Raw genomic sequence first — 17,270 nt, 5'->3', positions numbered from 1 at the left:
ATACAATATAAACTTACTAAATATATCCAGAAATCTCCAGTAGCTTGGGTTGGCCTGATGTGGCTAATACAGGACTGTATGAATTTGAGAAACCATGCAGGATCTGAGATATCCATATGCTGGCAAATGTAATACAGGATTTGGAGAGACCATTGTCCTCTCTCCTTGAAGAGACCAGCTGAAAAGTAGTTGGAGGCCAGATGGGATACCCCTGGGAAGTGTTAGTTGGCAGCAGACATCTGCCTAGTCTCAGTTGGCCTACCTGATTAGGTAAATTAATTGAGCCTCTCATCTCTGTTGAATAGATGCACATCTTAAATGTAGACACCTACTCTCACATACACCTGCACATATGCAGGTGTCTGAATCTGCAGGGCTGAATCCCTTCTGTTATAAGAAGATTTATTTATTTGACATCACTTTTGTCTAACTATAGAAAGTTACAGGTTTGTTAGCATTGAGCATGACATTTTAAACTTGATATTTTCTACATTTAATATGAGACTGCTCTTTGTTTAGTATAGGAAACCACAGTAGATATAAGCAAACATTCTAATTTCTTCACAGAAATCCTTTCGTACCTTTAGTTATTTCCTGATTAAGTTCAGTAAATTCTTCTAGCTTGATAAGGATTTCATGTAGTAAGATACCAGCATATTGCTTTTATAGTTTATAAAGTGAAATGAATTTTCTTTTTCTTTTTTTTAATGTTGCCAAAATTTTCATATAACACATTTCAGGTTTATGTCATCAACAGTGCTTTTTGTCCCTACTGATGCAGAAACTGTGTTACTTATTTGCGAGCTGACTTTGGCCTTGTTACTGGACTTGGAGCCTGGAAACCCATTCTGTGAACACTGTGTGACACTGTTAAGCATTTGAGAAGAAAAAAAAAAAAAACAAATTGACATTAAATTAAACCATAATTGAACTTCCTAAACAGAAAGATTACAAAACTCTAAATAATATCTGAAACTTCCAGAATCAAAAGTGATTTTTTTTTTTATTATTATTTATTTCTCCACGAGCTGTGAATTTGACAGTTCTTGCTTCCTGAATTGGCCCATCTTTGTCATATATATACAGTGTGCAGTGCACCCTATTAAGAATCATTTGGAAAAACTAGGACTAGGAAAAAGAATTATCCAATTTCATCTAAGTCACACTATCAAAGTTATATATGAAGGCCTTCCTATCCTTTCTTCACGTAAAAATATGATAAAGAAAAATCAGAGGCATTTTGGCAGTTGTCTTGAGAAACTTAATAGCTGAGGCACAGAGGAATCAATTTAATCCATATTGTTCAAAACCCCTTAAAATAGAAAAGTATCTTGCAGTGAGATTTAACTCATAAGACACATAAAGTGTCTACAGGTAAGCTAAATGTGTAAGATCAATGTCAATTGATCCACAGTCAGTGGAGGTCCAGGCCTTTCCAGTTGTCTTTTAACATCAGCACATATCTTGGGATACCTCTCCTGGTCTCCATGGGATGTCCAGAAGAGCATGTCTTCTGTGGACCTTCTGTCTTCTAGTTGCACAGATTTCTCAGATTCACCAAGGCATGTCAGAGGGCACTAAATGCCTGTGTTGAGGCAGTTGAATGCAGTCCTTGTCATTAGTTATGGTTGTCAATATATGAATAATGTCAGTGGATATTGCTCTAGTTCCCCTGACTGTTTCTGCTAGATCTACTGGATGTTAATTTATTAATCCATTAACTGGATGTTAATTAATCAATCCATTAACCTATGAGCTCAGGCACCTACTCTAGGATCCCATTCCCTAACAAGCATTCAGTGTTTTTTGGCAGTCTTGTCTTCCAGCTCTCAAGCTTCCTCTCCCACATACCTCTAGGAAGGCAACTGGAGGCTGTGTGGGCATGTAAGGAATCACTGAACGTAGATGCATAGGCAACAGAACCCCAGTTCGTACATACATACATAAAATTAAGTATCTTGATCTCAAACTGAATCTCACCTCTTTTATCTAAAGAAATGGGTCTTTAAACACTTGAGAATCAAAGCACTGGTGATGTTACAAGCCACTGGGTTCTCCTGTTCTGGTAGAACAACATGCAACCATAATGAAGTATAGGGAAAACTAGACCAATATGACAGGCTATGTGATGCAAAGGATTTGAAATGCTACCTCTTCCTTCATCTTTCTGAAGATTAGGAAATTTGGGGTCGGAACTTCTCAACCCCTGTCCAACTTGCTTCGAAGCGTTAAGTAGGAGAGGTTGGCACTGTCGGCCACAGCAAACGTGTTCAGCTCCATGCAAATAGTTTTCAACTCATTTTAAAACCTAACTTTTGTTAGGTCATAAGAGACAAATAATGAAAAGAAATTAGACATACACAGATGTAAAAAAGGTAAACGAGAAGAACCTTGGTGTATACTTCCCAACACTAGTAGCTTTGGCTCTGAACACCCTGCTTGACAGCACAAGAAATGGACATTTCTGCTTGCCACTTAGGGAGTTAAATTACTTCCCCTTCTCAGTAACTTTTCTGCATCAAAGCATAACAGTTGCTGGTGAGACGGAAAGCATTCTAATGCTATGATGAATGGAGGTGTTTTTGCTTCTGCAAGGTCTTGTCCTCTCTCCCCTTTCATTACAGATAGCTCTTTATGATTTTGCTTTATTTACATGGTGTTGCCTGATCTGAAGGTTTAGTGAAACAGCAATAAAAGTATCACCGTGTCTTGTATGTGAACTGTGGAAGATGAAATATAGTGACAGGACATACTTGAAATGAGGCAGTTTCACAGACTCCCTGTTATGTTTTTCCCAGAAACAGTGGGCTGATTAATAGAGAAAGTGTAGCTCAGTGCGTTTGAAGAAAAATTCAAGATTTTGCACATATACAAAAAGACACGGACTAAGAATCAATCAAAATAGATGAGGTTTCATTCTTAGCCTTGAGAGAGAAAATATTTAGGAAAAAAATCAATTACTGTTTTTATTCAGGGGAATTATTTTTGTATCATAAAGTATCACTAGATTTTAAAATGCAAATAGGTCTCACATTTCATTTGAACTGTTTTGAAACTTTTGCTTCTTAATAAGGAGGGCATTTTTAACATCAGTGCCAAGTGTAATCTGTATTTTACAATGTCTATAGAATTCAAACTAATTTTAAATTTACAAGTTAATTTGAAATTTTTGTTCTATTCTCCTGGTTTGGATGAAAGAAAGGTATAGAAGGTACCAGACACTCACTAGTGATCTGGTCAATTTAGACAATTTGATAATGGCATAGATTTACAGTCATATAACACTCAGATTGCCCCCTCATTCTTGGTCAAATCCACTATCCTTGTTTCCATCAAGTGCTTCACCAAGCCTATCTCTGATTGCCAATTATAAGAATTTAGCAAATGAATAACGGCTAAATGAAAGGCAGTTGCTGATAGACTCCTGTTAGTAGTTACAATTTGGAATTGTTAACGGTTCTTTTATAGTGACATCCGATTGTGTTTTTATAAATGCTCTTCGCTGCTTTGCTTTCCCTTTAAAATTCCACTTTGACTCATAGTAGTTTATGCAGTCAAATCTTCCTTGAGCTATTTGTAGAGCAAAATACAAAAAATAGCCACAAACTTGATTGTTTCTTTTAGATACTGATCCTGTAACTCAAATATTAAAAATAACATGTTCCCTATTAAATACAATTTTCTTGCTACAAAGTAAACAGATCAAAAAGGTAAATGATAAATTTTGTTACTACACTCTTCTATTTGCCATTTTGGACCAGATGATTAAATATAGGTATCCCAGACTTGAAAATCTTGATTACTTTGCTACTGAACCATTGATTTCTTTTGGTAATAATGTTGCATTCTTTCCTTTCACTTACCTACTGTAGCTGTGACTGCCTCACTGGATGGAAAGGTGCATTTTGCACAGAAATGGTGTCAGTATGTGATCCAGAGCATGATCCTCCACATCTGTGTAAGCAAGGCGGTACCTGTGTGCCATTACCTGATGGCTACACATGTCACTGTGCTCTCGGAACAACCGGTACCTACTGCGAACAAGGTATGTCAAGTGAATAGTACACTGTACATAGAGTTACTTGACAGTAATGTCCAGGCAGAAAAAAAAAAAAAAAAAACTATTTTGTAAAATATGAATGAAATGTGAAATGAAGTCACAAGGTATAAAATAGATTTTATTAAAGACAGAAACTGGTACTCCTTTCTGTTAGAAAAATCAAGTCATTTAAAACTGTGAAATGTTAGATAGTTTTCTGACTCTGCTTATTTTCAACACCATTTTTTCCCTCATTTTTTTTTCAAATCATTCAACTAAATCCATGGGCAGTTTGACACTGTCAGATACTGAGGGGACAGGAAGCATTCCAGAGCAGTGTTATAGTGATCCTCTGCTCAGGTCAATTCCCAAGCTCACCATAATGAAGTACATTGAGAAATACTCTTAAGAGCTCAGAAGCACACTTCTGAGAACATTTCAGAAGTAGTAAGCATTTAGGACCTTATCCAATTTCCTCTGACAGTGGTGGAGAGGTTGTTCTTGACTTCAGTAGCTGTTGGATAGGGATGCACTGAGAATGATAATAGAAATGCAAATATCACTGTAATAATCTTCAGGTGATTGTTGTCCCTGACTTTCTATCAACGTCTCCCACAAAATGTCTTCAATCTGCCAGTCTTTTCTTACCCGTACGTATAGGAAACCTTTATCAAGGTGTTTTCACCTGTAAGGGATTGTACAAATGAATATCCAGCAATGTGCATACACAAGTGCTACAAGCTCAGGGACTTTTCCTATAAGTGTCTGAAGTGTCTCTGTGCAAAAAGATGTACTATGGTCTGCATCCTCTATTCTGCAGTTCTCAAATTCAAGTGAATATTGTAGAAGTGTATGTTTTTCCTTCAAGATGCTCTCTTTACATCTTTTGAAGAACACCAGTTACTGTTAAATAGCTCCTTTCTCAAACTGCCTGCCGATGTCCAACCTTCCTTGTTCTGCCTATAGAACAAGTTTCAAGCACAAAACTGACAAGCTGAACTGTTTTTGACCTATTTTGCAATCCTCAACCAATAGATTGGTACAGTTTCAAAATCCCATTACAGAGAGCACTTGCAATTGGTAGGCCCAAATCAAAGAGAATATAGCTTCTGGAAAGCCATTGTTAAATTCTTTATTCCAGGTTAAAATGTGCTTGCTCTATTGCCTCTGCTGCAACAGTTTTTCAGGGCTATTCATGTGAACATTTAGACTTTGAATTCTCATTTTCGAGTGAGATTTTAAAATATAATACCAACTGGACTCAGGACACTGACCAACAGGATGCATGCTATACGTAAAGCTGTTAATTAATCAAGTAAAAATCCCTGTGTTCTGGTTTCCTAATAGATTTGGATCTTCTTGTGATGGCCACTATTACCTAAAAGAGAGAGCTTATAACTGAGCAATAGAAAATTGTATTTCTTGTAGATTGTCATCCTCTTAGTAATTCTTCCACCCGGTAAACACATTAGAGGGTTCCTTTCTGTTTTATTTAAAAGCTTTCTTTTTATAAGTAGGGTCTATGGGTCCTCACCAAACTCCGTGCCCTGCATTTCACCTTACTCTGGCAGAGTAATGAATTATCATGAGATTTTTCAAAGCGGAGTTTGCACTTCTAGTGGATGGCAAATTGCTAAAAACAGCTGTTTATCAAGATTGAATATCTCATCTCTGGATTGATGGTGGTTATTGAAGCCAAAAGAAAAAGAGACAGAGAGGAATGAGTGGCCCAAGGGACCCAAAGAGAACAGAGGGAAATTAAATGATGGAGACTAATGAATGTGCAAGAAGGAAGGAAAGAAGTGTGAGGAAAGGACAGAAGAGATTTATGAGGCAAAAGACATCAGAGGAGAATAGCAAAGAGTAAGAACAAATAGGACTTTACCAAATAAAAGTGACTGGAAAATACTGGACAATAATATGGATTACACAGCAACAGGTCAGGTGAAATAAATAAGGCAGTAGGGCTAGAACCACAGTAATGAGAAATAGTACTTTGACCACAGAAGTTAGAGATAATTAAGTATAAAATGACAGAAATCAAGTACTAACCCGCCTAACAAACACTAAAAATATCATAGAATCATCGTAGAATGGCTTGGGTTGGAAGGGACCTTAAAGATCATCTAGTTCCAACCCCCCTGCCATGGGCAGGGATGCCACCCAGTAGATCAGGTGGTTCTTTCTGAAAACTGCATGAGAGAAATGAAATCATTCAGATGAGGCTATAACAGTTCTTAAAGAACTGCTTCTTTTGAAGAAGGGGGCCCACAGTTGAACTCAGTCCCTTCATATATTCTCGGATATGGTGGCAACATGCCACAGACCAGCAGGCAACAGAGCAGCTATCTCTGCTGATGTGGAGGCTTCAATACAGACAGAGCTTGAGATGACAGAAGCAGCCTTCCAGGTCCCTGGCTGTATGCAGTACCTGGGGCCGAGAAATCACTAAGGACCTGGCTGTTTCAGCTCTCCTCTGAGTATGCAGTAGACCTATTGGCTTGTGAGAAAAGTGGCCAAGATCAAGTGTCAAAGTTTAGAGATGAAGGAACAGTCTAAAAACCTTTTGCTGCAGACAAATAGTTTGATTTGTAGCACATCATTATTACATTATTATATATATACATCATAGTATATATATATATTTTATATATGTGGACACAATGCCTTTTTCTCAACTAGTAATTATTAAGGGATGTTGACAGTAAAAATACAGATGTTATCCGTAATAACTGTCTGCATTTATATTCTAATCTTTACCAAATTGCACCTCAGCTGCTTATTCCTTGTGTATGAACAGTGTCCCTTTGTGAGTCCAGCAATCCTGTCTCTTGCAGTGGCCAATAGTAAAGGGTTAGAGAACAGTTTAATACAGCAACTATGTTTGACATCTCCCTGAGGTATTTTTCTATCACCCAAACATTTTTATCTCATATTTCCTTCTTTTTAATTTTCTTTTTTTTGTTCTTTACTTCTTTTTTTTTTTTTTTTTTTTTTTTAATAGATTAGGTCAGGTCTCTCGTCTTGACATAAACAGTCTCATTTAAGGCAGTAGACAACTTGAACAAAAATAAATTTGGAGTCAATGAAACTCCTCTTACATTATGTCAAGCTTTGAGATATCTTTCTACATAAGCTAGAATTCCACTAGATACTAAGCATATGAAATTTATATCCTATGTGATATACTCGTTTTTGTAGAGGAAAGAAAAAAACCTATAATTTCAGAGGAGTTAATTGTAAAATTTTACAGACCTGATAATATTCTCTTTTAAGGGGACATCAATGTAGTATTTGAAAGATTCTGTAGATGGCAGTGTTGGAGAAGAATTGACAGTGGCTAAAATAAGCACAGTTTTTATCACTGAATTTCTTTACATTTTTAATTATTCAATAGTTTTGTTCTTTACCAAGGAAGTTTTGGCTCTATTAAACAGATGCTGATCAGATAAATAGAAAACACTAATTTCATCATGTCCCATAAACTTTAAGTGCACTTACTGAAACTATTACCATGTTCAAATACAAAGGCATTAGTTTGTATGACATACTTTCACAATACCTACTGAAATAACTTTTGTTTTCTTCAAGGCCCCATAATGGAATGCTACTGCCCTTTTAACAAAGAAATAAGTTAATAATAGATGTCTTCTACTGTATATTATGCTCTGAATTCCATAGCTACAATCACTGCTTGTCAGTACAGGTCTTGAAGAAAGGAAAGCAAATGTAAAAGAGCTTGTCATTGTTCTTATCCTAAATTTAATAGGATACTTATCAAGCAGTAAAACAATTTTCTTGATGAACAAATGACAAACAATTTTCTTTGATCATGTTTATCAACAGAAGTAAATTTTCTAGATGTTACTCTGATATCAAATTCCATGTCTGATAAAATAGTACAGCAGAATTTTGCAAATACCTGAGAATAAAATAAAGACAATTCTGTAACTATCTAGTCCATCTAGTCACAATTTAGTCATGAAGAAAAGTGGAAGAAACTGTCTTTTAGAATCATTTTTACTATAAAGATTTTTTTCTTTCTACATAGTCTAGAATGTTCCCCAATGTATATTTACTACTAGTATAAGACGAATTAATTTTAGAGTATGCTTTAGCTCGAGATTTTTATCATAAACAGGCACATTACATACAAACACTGAAGCACAAATGCACGTATACATGTATGCAAAATATGTTGGATTTATCTGACAATGCAGTTAGACCTGCTGATTTTATGCATAAACTGTTTCATAGTCACAGTTTGGAAAACTTGTGTTTCTAACTATTTTAAAGACAACTGTGAGCACTTGCTAGCTGCTTGGTTTGAGTCACAGTGACTACTGTGTTCTCTTAATAATTTAAGCAACAAAGGGCCCATCGAGCTTTCTGTTTCCAGTAGAATTTTTTGAAACCTTGTGGCAACATGCTGAGAAGATCTTGGAGTAGCAGTCATATTCTATAAGGATAAAATGTTCTTTCAAAGTTTTATCAAAAAAAAGGAAACAGTCTAAACTTTCAGATTTATCAGTAAACAATATTCACAGTAGACACAAGAAAACATGCATTTGTAATATTTCTTTGTATAGTTCAAAGTGTCAAGTAGAATACAGTGAGTTGCCTACTTAAACACATGCCATGGATTAATCATATATAAACTTTAGCAGAAATTATGCTTGGCAAAAAAGGAAAGAATTGGTATGCAGTACAAAAGTAATGCCGTCTGTACCAAGTCAGCCAAGAGTGATGTGAAGGCCCAGTAAAAATTCAGCCATGCACTTACCATTCACTCTTGTTACCCAGTTCAGTAGAACAAGATACAGCCAGCTAACAACTATGTAGCAGGATGGCTCTGGAATTATTTTCAGACTTCTCTATGAGAATGAATGATTTGCTGAAAATATACTAGTTGCCTTACTTTGTGAAGGTGCACAGAGCTAGAAACTGTGACAAGGGTAGGAATTCATTTTAAAGACAAGGCACCTAGATTTAAGTATCTACATGTGAGTTCAATAGCTAAGTTGCCATTACGGTTGCCATTATCATAGAATCATAGAATCATTAAGGCTAGAAAAGACCTCCAAGATCATGTGGTCCAACCATCCCCCTACCACTAATATCACCCACTAAACCATGTCACTAAGCGCCACATTCAACCTTTCCTTAAACACCCCCAGGGACGGTGACTCCACCACCACCCTGGACAACCCCTTCCAATGCCTAACCAAGATTATGGTCAATTTAGGCAGTGGGGCTATCTAGCTGATCAGAAGCTTGTTTAAAGGCAGATGGTTAGTGCTGTTTGAGATGCCCTGGCATTCGAATGCGCATCCAAAAGCATCCAACCAGGATTCATAGGTATGGTACAGGACCTGTCAGACAGCTATGCCTTTTGGGAGTGGAAGATGGATGTAAGCAATAGTGGTTGTAAAATAACAATAGGTGTCTACATTTAGGAAACCAAATGGAACATTGGAAGGGGCTGCTTCAGGTTGAGGAGAATGACTTTGTCGTCTCTGTTGATTGTTGCAAGAGAGATGCTACTCAATTGCCTGAAAATACATCTTTTTTGTATGCTGTCATAGATCTTTCATGGCTTCCAGTTGCCAACTCCAAAAAGTCCTGTGTTTCCTGTTGTACCAGCCAGGCTCATGTGGATGTCCTGGAGTCCAGTATTCCTAGAGCATCTCAGTAGCAAGTGGCATGCATTTTTAAGCAACTGAACCCTATCCTACATCACACTTGACTGTAATAGGTATTTTAATGGTTACAAGTAATATGTGTAGGCAGCTAAATGTAAGTGTCTTAATGCCAAAATTGATCCCTCCAATTATATTGTAGTCTATTTCCTTGACTTAATTAGTCTTATAAACACTATGTACCAACTTTCTTATACTCCAGTCATTCTCAAAGCACACATGCACACATGCACTATTTTCAGACTAAATCCAGTTCAAGATTAAGTGAAAATCTCAGTTTGGAAATAGATTCATAAATTCTGAGATAATTAGTTCTTTATCAATTGCTTTATCAGGCTGCACTGAGATACTCCCAATCCCTCTCAATGCCTTAGTCTTGAGACACTTGAAGGCTTCCAGTGCAGAAATGGTCCCGGTGAGGAACTTTCAGACTGGGTGTTTCTTCTTTCAGGTTTCACCTTGAAAGTGTCTTCAGAGCATTTCAGTACCTAGAAGAAGTTTGTTACCAAAGCTAGGCATGGATTAAACATCTGAAGCTCTTGCTTGTATCACATATCTAGTGATTAAGCATTCATTTTCACTATCAAACAAATGCTTGAACTCATATTTCAAAGAATATAATACCACTGAGCTATTGGATATGAAAGGATTTCTTTTATTTTTTGTCCTCTGTCTTCTAATCTCTTCTAGGAAATTTTTGTGTATCTACTGAAATATTCATTGTACAGAAGAAATAGAATCATAAAATCATAGAATATCCGAGTTGGAAGGGACCCACGAGGCTCATCGAGTCCAACTCCTGGGTCCCCAAAGGACCACCCAAAAAAAATGAATATATATCAAACCATGTGTCTGAGAGGGTTGTCCAAAAGCTTCTTGAACTCCAGCAGGCTCGGTGCCATGACCGCTTCCCTGGGAAGTCTGTTCCAGTGCCCAACCACCCTCTGGGTGAAGAACCTTTTCATGATAACCAGCCTGAACCTCCCCTGTAATTATCCATAGATAGAAATTATCCATTTTGAATAGAAATTATCCATATCCCGCTGATAATATCCATATCCTCAGATACAGGAGAATTGGGTTCAGATTCCTACTCCAATTCATTTCATCACATTGAGGTTTCATAGCTGCTCCCAGTACAGTTTGCTGGGCCCCATGACTTATTCTTAGGCACTCATCCCTTAATATGTATCATATGGAAAGCCTGAGGTCTACTGTTTTGACTTTGGATGGTAATAGCTATTTTAGGCTTTGGAAAACCGGAGTTCTCTTTAGGGATTTAACCATATGCTCCTAGATGTTACTTCCTAGCTAATTAGATATCTAATTAGTGATTACAAATCTACTGCAACAAAAACAAATAGAATTGTAGACTTCACTGACAAAATTGCAATCTCTTGTTCTAGTATTGTTCAGAATAATGTTTGGCTCGGTCATGTCTTCAGGGACAACAAAGATTACTAATGGCTGCAGGTCTGGCAAAATTACCACTTCCATGAATACATTGTTCTAACTGGTCTATTAGAATTGTGTTAATAATCAATATTTTCATTAACATGCTCTACTTCTTGTTACTGCACTAAAAATGGAAGTTCAACTGGTTATTTTGTTGTGTTTTTTTTTGTTGTTGTTTTTTGTTGCTATACTTGAATTAATTTGTTGGTTATGGAAATGTTAGCTCTTCAAAGAATAAATCGGCAGTGATAATTGAAAATAAAAACACAGTTGAGATAAGTTCTTTTTTTTTTAATTTATCCAAATACCTAATACCTACACACGCAACCTTCCCCCCCCCCCCCCAAAAAAAAAAACCTTGAAGGTTTCCATACAGCCACACCTGTCATTATTTTCCAAAGTGAAAAAAGTGTCTGGTGGAGCTGCTCACTCTCTATGATGGATTCAAAACATCAACTGTGAACTTTAAAAGATTTCAGACAACTGTTTATTGCTAATGAACTGTTAGTGTTGTGCTGTAAGTTGCAGGTCCTGAATGCATTCTTTCACCACCTCCTGATGGTTTGTCTGCTTGGTCTCAGTCATCCTAGAGATGGTGCAGGTATCTAGTCTTGAAGACAGCTCTGCTGAGAAGCCTCAGCAGGAACTTCCTCCTGCTTTGCTCAAGAGCAGCTTTTAAATAGAGGCTCTTGACCTTGATCCCTGGCTGCACTGCAGCAGCACCACAACCAATCCATGAGCTGTGTTGATCTAGACCTGGACCCCAATCCACAGGCTGACTTGTGGGCTTGACCTCAGCCCTGCCTCATCACTCTGGATCAGCCTGGTTGATCTGGGCTCCAAAGCTGGCATTGGCTGCTCCCCTGAGTCCGTCTGGCTCACCTTACTCAGGGACTGAGAGGTAGGAATCTTGTTTGTATTATCTAGTTGCAAAAAGGATTGGAGAGAAGAAAAACAAAGTGGTATAGCTGATATAGCATCAAAGGCTGATCATCCAAACCATATTTTGCCAATTTGGCTGTATAAGTATACTATGAAAAGACTGTGTCAAAGGCCTTGCTCAACTTGAGGCAAACATTCACTGTTCTTGGCTTGTCACAGAGCCACCCATCTCATCAAAAAAGCTATCAGGCTGGTCATGCATAGTTTGACCTTGTTGACATCTTGTCTTTTATATGCTTGGATATTGCATCCAGGAGGTTTTTGCTCCATGGTAATTCCTAAGTGAGGTGAGGTTGACTGGGCCATAAGTCTTTATATCATCTTTCTTGCCTTTGCTGGAAGAGAATGTGATGTTTCTTTCCTCCAATCATCAGGAACCTCCTGTGATCACCACGATCTTTCAAAGCTTATCAATCAGGAACAGCCCCATGGTGATATTGGCCATCTCATTACTCTGGGGTGCATCCCAGCCAGTCCCCTGCCCTTGGCTGTATCCGACTGGCTGAAGTGCTCCCAGATTCTTCCTCTGCCAAAGATAATGCTTCACTTCCCCAAGTGCTGCTTCCAGGCTCAGGGACCTGGGAGTCTTGAGCAGACCTTACCAGTGAAAAAAATCAAACAAGGCTTTGAGTATCTTGCCTTTTTCCGTGTCCTTTGTCATTAGGTCCCCACTCTATTGAGGAGTGGTTCCACATTTTCCTTAGACTTCTCTTAGAAGTCTTCTTGTTTCCCTTCACATGCCTTGCCAGTTTCCACTCCTGCTGAGATTTGATTCCTAACTCCATCATTGTTACACTCAGGTGTTGGATCTATATTCCTGCTGGGTAGCCCATCCCTGCTTCCACAGCCTGTAGGCTTCCTTCTTGGTGTCTGAGCTCAGTTTTTAATGTTGTTTGTTTTACTTTTCTGCTGCAAGATTTCTTGACAGACTGCATGGCAAATGGGCTCGCTGAAAGTTTTGAGGCAACAAGATGCTTGAATAAACCATGACAGTGTAATTCCTGAGGCTGCAGGGTGGGATGTGTAGAAGCAGTCGGGCTTCAATAGTGGTAAATGAGCTGCAAGTATTACCTAGAAATCTTTGTTCATAACAGCAGTTCAATAGGACATATGAGCATGTGGTAGTTTTACCCAGCTGGGCAGCTGAGCTCCACCACAACCCCTCTCTTACTCTCCTTCCTCAAAGGGAAAGGGGGAGAAAATACAATGAAAAGGGCTCAAGGGTTGAAATAAGGCCAGGGAGATCACTCAACAATTATCATCATGGACAAAACAGATTCAGCATAGGGAGATAACTGTAATTTATTGACTGACTAGGAGACTAAAGCAGCGAGAAATAAAAAGCAAACTAAAACCACCTTCCGCCCTCTTCCACCGCCTCCCGCCGAGCGGTGCAGGGGAATGGGGAATGGAATGTGGTCAGTCCCTGACGCTTTGTCTCAGCCGCTCCTTGACGGTCACTCTCTGCCCCTGCTCCATGTTGGGTCCCTCCCACGGCATGCCGTCCTTGCCAAAATGATCCTGCAGGGGCTGCCCACAGGCAGCAGCTCTTCAAGAACTGCTCCCACATGGCTCTGTACCATGGGGTCCATACGTCAGACGTAAACTGCTCCAGCACGGGTCCCCCATGGGCGGCAGCTCTCCCCAGACCCCCTGCTCCTGCATGGGCTCCTCTCCACAGGCTGCAGCTCCGGCCCGGGGCCTGCTCCTGCGGGGGCTCTCCATGGGCTGCAGCCTCCTCCAGGCCACATCTACCTGCTCCCTCCTTCTGCATTGCCCTCGGGGTCTGCAGGGCTGGTTCTCACTTCTCACTCCCCCAGCAGCTGTTGCACAGCAGTTTTTTCCCCGTTCTTCAATCTTCTCTCCCAGAGACCCACCCAGCATTGCTCCCTGGATCAGCTCTGGCCAACAGCAGGTCCCTTTTGGAGCCGTCTGGAGCTGGCTGTGATCTGACGTGGGGCAGCTGCTGGGCTCTGCTCATAGAGGCCACCCCTGCACACACTTTGCTACCAAACTCTTGCCACATAAACCTAATATAGAGCATTGCAGGGCTACTTAAAGGAGGGTAGCAGGAGGAACCTGAAATGTATGAATGTTTAGTAGAGGGAAACAGAAGCAAACTTCAGCAATAATACCTGCAGAAACTTGTTATGTATTCCCATAGCTCTAATTGGTCTAAAGGGATTTAGAATTTCATTCTTTCAGTATCATTTAGAGATGCATAGCTTTATCAGATACTAGTACTCAGCTTAGAGAAGTGAGACATTAATCTGATACAGAATAAAAGTGTTTGCTTAAATGCCTGTTGTGCTAACAGTACGCCATGCGGTGCTGAGTGCGCTAATGAGGAATACAACAGTTACACAGAGGTCCTACAAATTTAGCTTATAGGACTGTCACAGGCATCCATTTATCTCAGCTGTTTTAGTGGAGTTTCTCTGGAGTAAGAATTTGTAACACAGGAACTGTTTTGCACAAGTTTTGCCAAACTACTTATATTCTTATCTTAGGGGAAAAAACAAAGGTTGTTGCCAAGAATACAATAGTAAAGTATCTCAGCATTTGACTTAACATGTTAGTTTTGCATATGCCTGCCATAAATGCAAATTGAAATGCTTAAATTTTCTTATTCTACAGCTTAAAAACTTGTCTATCTATAGATGCAGTGTTGCAAAAAATTGAATTTTATTCTGATTATCTCTGTGCACTGCAGTAGACTTAAAGCCTTCTGTTCTGAGCTACGGGTGGACTTCCCATGTACCTGTCAAGTCAGATCTTCTTCATGCATATAATCAATATTTATTGGATCTACAGAATAATTTACATGCAAATTAGAAGTCATTCAAGTACTTCCTGTAGTTAGTCCTGCCGCAGTGTGGCAAAATATGTTGTTCTCCGACATTTGTTCAGATAAATTTATTGGAAATAAAAATATTTTTAGCAAAATGGAAATAAACTCTTTGCATCTTGAAAGTTGCAAAATAAAGTATATAAAATAGAGTATTTTACTTGATATCTGTAAATCAGAATCATGATACTGCTTTTCTAAATCATTCTGACACCTACTGATGATATTTTTAGATATTGTTTGCAATAAAGTCATGGATTTAATTCATTCTCTGAGTGATACTATAAAATCAGGATTTTTTTTCCATCCTTGTTCTCTCTCTCTGCTCCAAGGCTTTTTACTACAGCAATCTTGCTCCCATATACATGCCAATGATAAGCAATGTAGCATTTCACCTGCTGCAGCAGAACATTTCGCTTTCACACTAGTCATTGTCCATGCTTCCTTCATAAGCTGTAAAGAATTAACTACATTGACAAAGTGAAACTGAATGTGTCATGAAGACTTTCAGATATCTCATTGTATACTTCACCTAGTATGACCTTTTAAGCAGTATTTTATTTTTATATTATTTTAGTATGAGATTAGTATAAGATTTTTACTTATTTTAGTACAAAATTGACAGCTGTGGCACAGTTCTTCCATATGTAAGTCTTGCTGTGCAAAACTTTGGTATGAGAAGACTGACTGACTGATGCAGAAAGCAAAAAAGTCTATGAACAAAAGAATCATTATTTCTGTGTAATTTTTAAATATGAAGCCATCAAGGTATAGACTACATCTATAACTGCTAATGAAGAATATTTTCTCTTACCCACTAAAAAAATACAAGCATCTAGAAATCCAAATCAAAATCATTAAGTATTACTTTGTTTTGGCTTTTGTACCTGATAGTGTTCATACATTTTAATTGCGTGCATTATATCACTTAATCTGTTTAAAAAGTTCTATTACTGTTTGTCTTACACAGTCATTGCTACTCTCAAGACTGTATTTTTATTACAGTTATCTTTTAAGTATAGATGCCAGGAACTTTATGTTTCTGACATATATTACTACAGACACTGCATAGCCTTGATGTCATAACAGCTATTATGATGCTTAAGATGGGAATGATTTGTTAATGTAATGTTTTTGAGTGAGAATATATGTGTAGGTTGAATAGCAGATCATCAAAAGTTTCATTCAGATCATTAGAACATTTCATAAATCCACTATAGATGGTTTTACAGAGGTTAAAACTTATTTCTAAACTCACTGAGAATTTGTGGTGTTAAATCCATGCACATTCCTTGGAAGTATTAACTGTAACCTAGGGGAAAAAATAAAATAACAAAGAGGCCGGTTGTGTTATTTACTGAGGCATCATCAAGTACTGAAAACAGGTGAGGCATCTGGATCCTGTATAATGCTGCATCTGTCTGCTGGAAACAATCCACCAAAAACACCTTGAATCCAATTCTGAGGGAGGTGATATGACAAACAGATAAATTACAAAGTGTTGCAGCATGCTGGCTGTATACCAATCTAATAATTAAGGCCCATCTGTGATAGGCAGTACAAGGTGCAACTGCGTGACAAGTGAATTCACAAGCAGATGCTATAGAGAAAACTTGAGTGTGGAAAGATAATATAAGGTCAGGTAGGAGTGCACTACAGGAAATCTTGAAGGTATATTTGGCTGAAATCAAGTTACTATATATCTTCTAGGAAATTTGTGGTGCCAAGTTGAGGAAAGTTGTTGGTTTCTTAAAAAAGAAACAACACAGCTTCAGCAGAAAAACTGTGAAAACAATTAGAAAATGTATAATATTTCAAATTTTATACATTTCATGATAATACAGAACCATTTGAATTACTGAGCAGCTCAGTTTGATTATCCTAAAAACAAATTTCAGCAGCTATTAATAATGTACTTTCAACTTAAAATGTACATTCTTATGTCATAAGAAGCAGTTCATAAAGATCTTCCACTAAAGATTTTGTCTATGTAGTGAAGAAATGACTGCTTATTTTGACTCCTGCAAGAGTACTTTGTGCTTGAATTTGTAAACAATGTAAACATAACACTTTTATATATTTGAAAGTGAACACTAACAAGATCACATTTAGTTTGCATGAAAACTACAGGCTTGATTGTCAATGAAGACAAGGCATCCAGAAAACAAAATGACTTTGATTTGCTATTATGTGAGTTTTATTCTCTATATAGGTTGTTTTTAGTCTTCAGAAAGGGAAGAACTGGAAGTATTATGTACAGCATATGTGAGATATACAGAATATCTGT

General features: G+C 38.0%; 1 protein-coding gene across 1 annotated transcript in view; it reads left to right on the top strand.

The window, feature by feature from the left end:
* Window positions 1-17,270, top strand: part of EYS (eyes shut homolog) — an 856,207-nt gene that overhangs the window by 825,552 nt on the left and 13,385 nt on the right. Inside the window, exon 45 of the mRNA XM_040553008.1 lies at window positions 3,873-4,045. Within this exon, the coding sequence (XP_040408942.1) occupies window positions 3,873-4,045 (173 nt within the window). The remainder of the gene's footprint in view (window positions 1-3,872; window positions 4,046-17,270) is intronic.

This window comes from Cygnus olor, chromosome 3 (genome assembly GCF_009769625.2).
Source record: "Cygnus olor isolate bCygOlo1 chromosome 3, bCygOlo1.pri.v2, whole genome shotgun sequence".
Classification (NCBI taxonomy): Eukaryota; Metazoa; Chordata; class Aves; order Anseriformes; family Anatidae; genus Cygnus; species Cygnus olor.
This window is presented reverse-complemented; position numbering and strand designations above follow the sequence as displayed.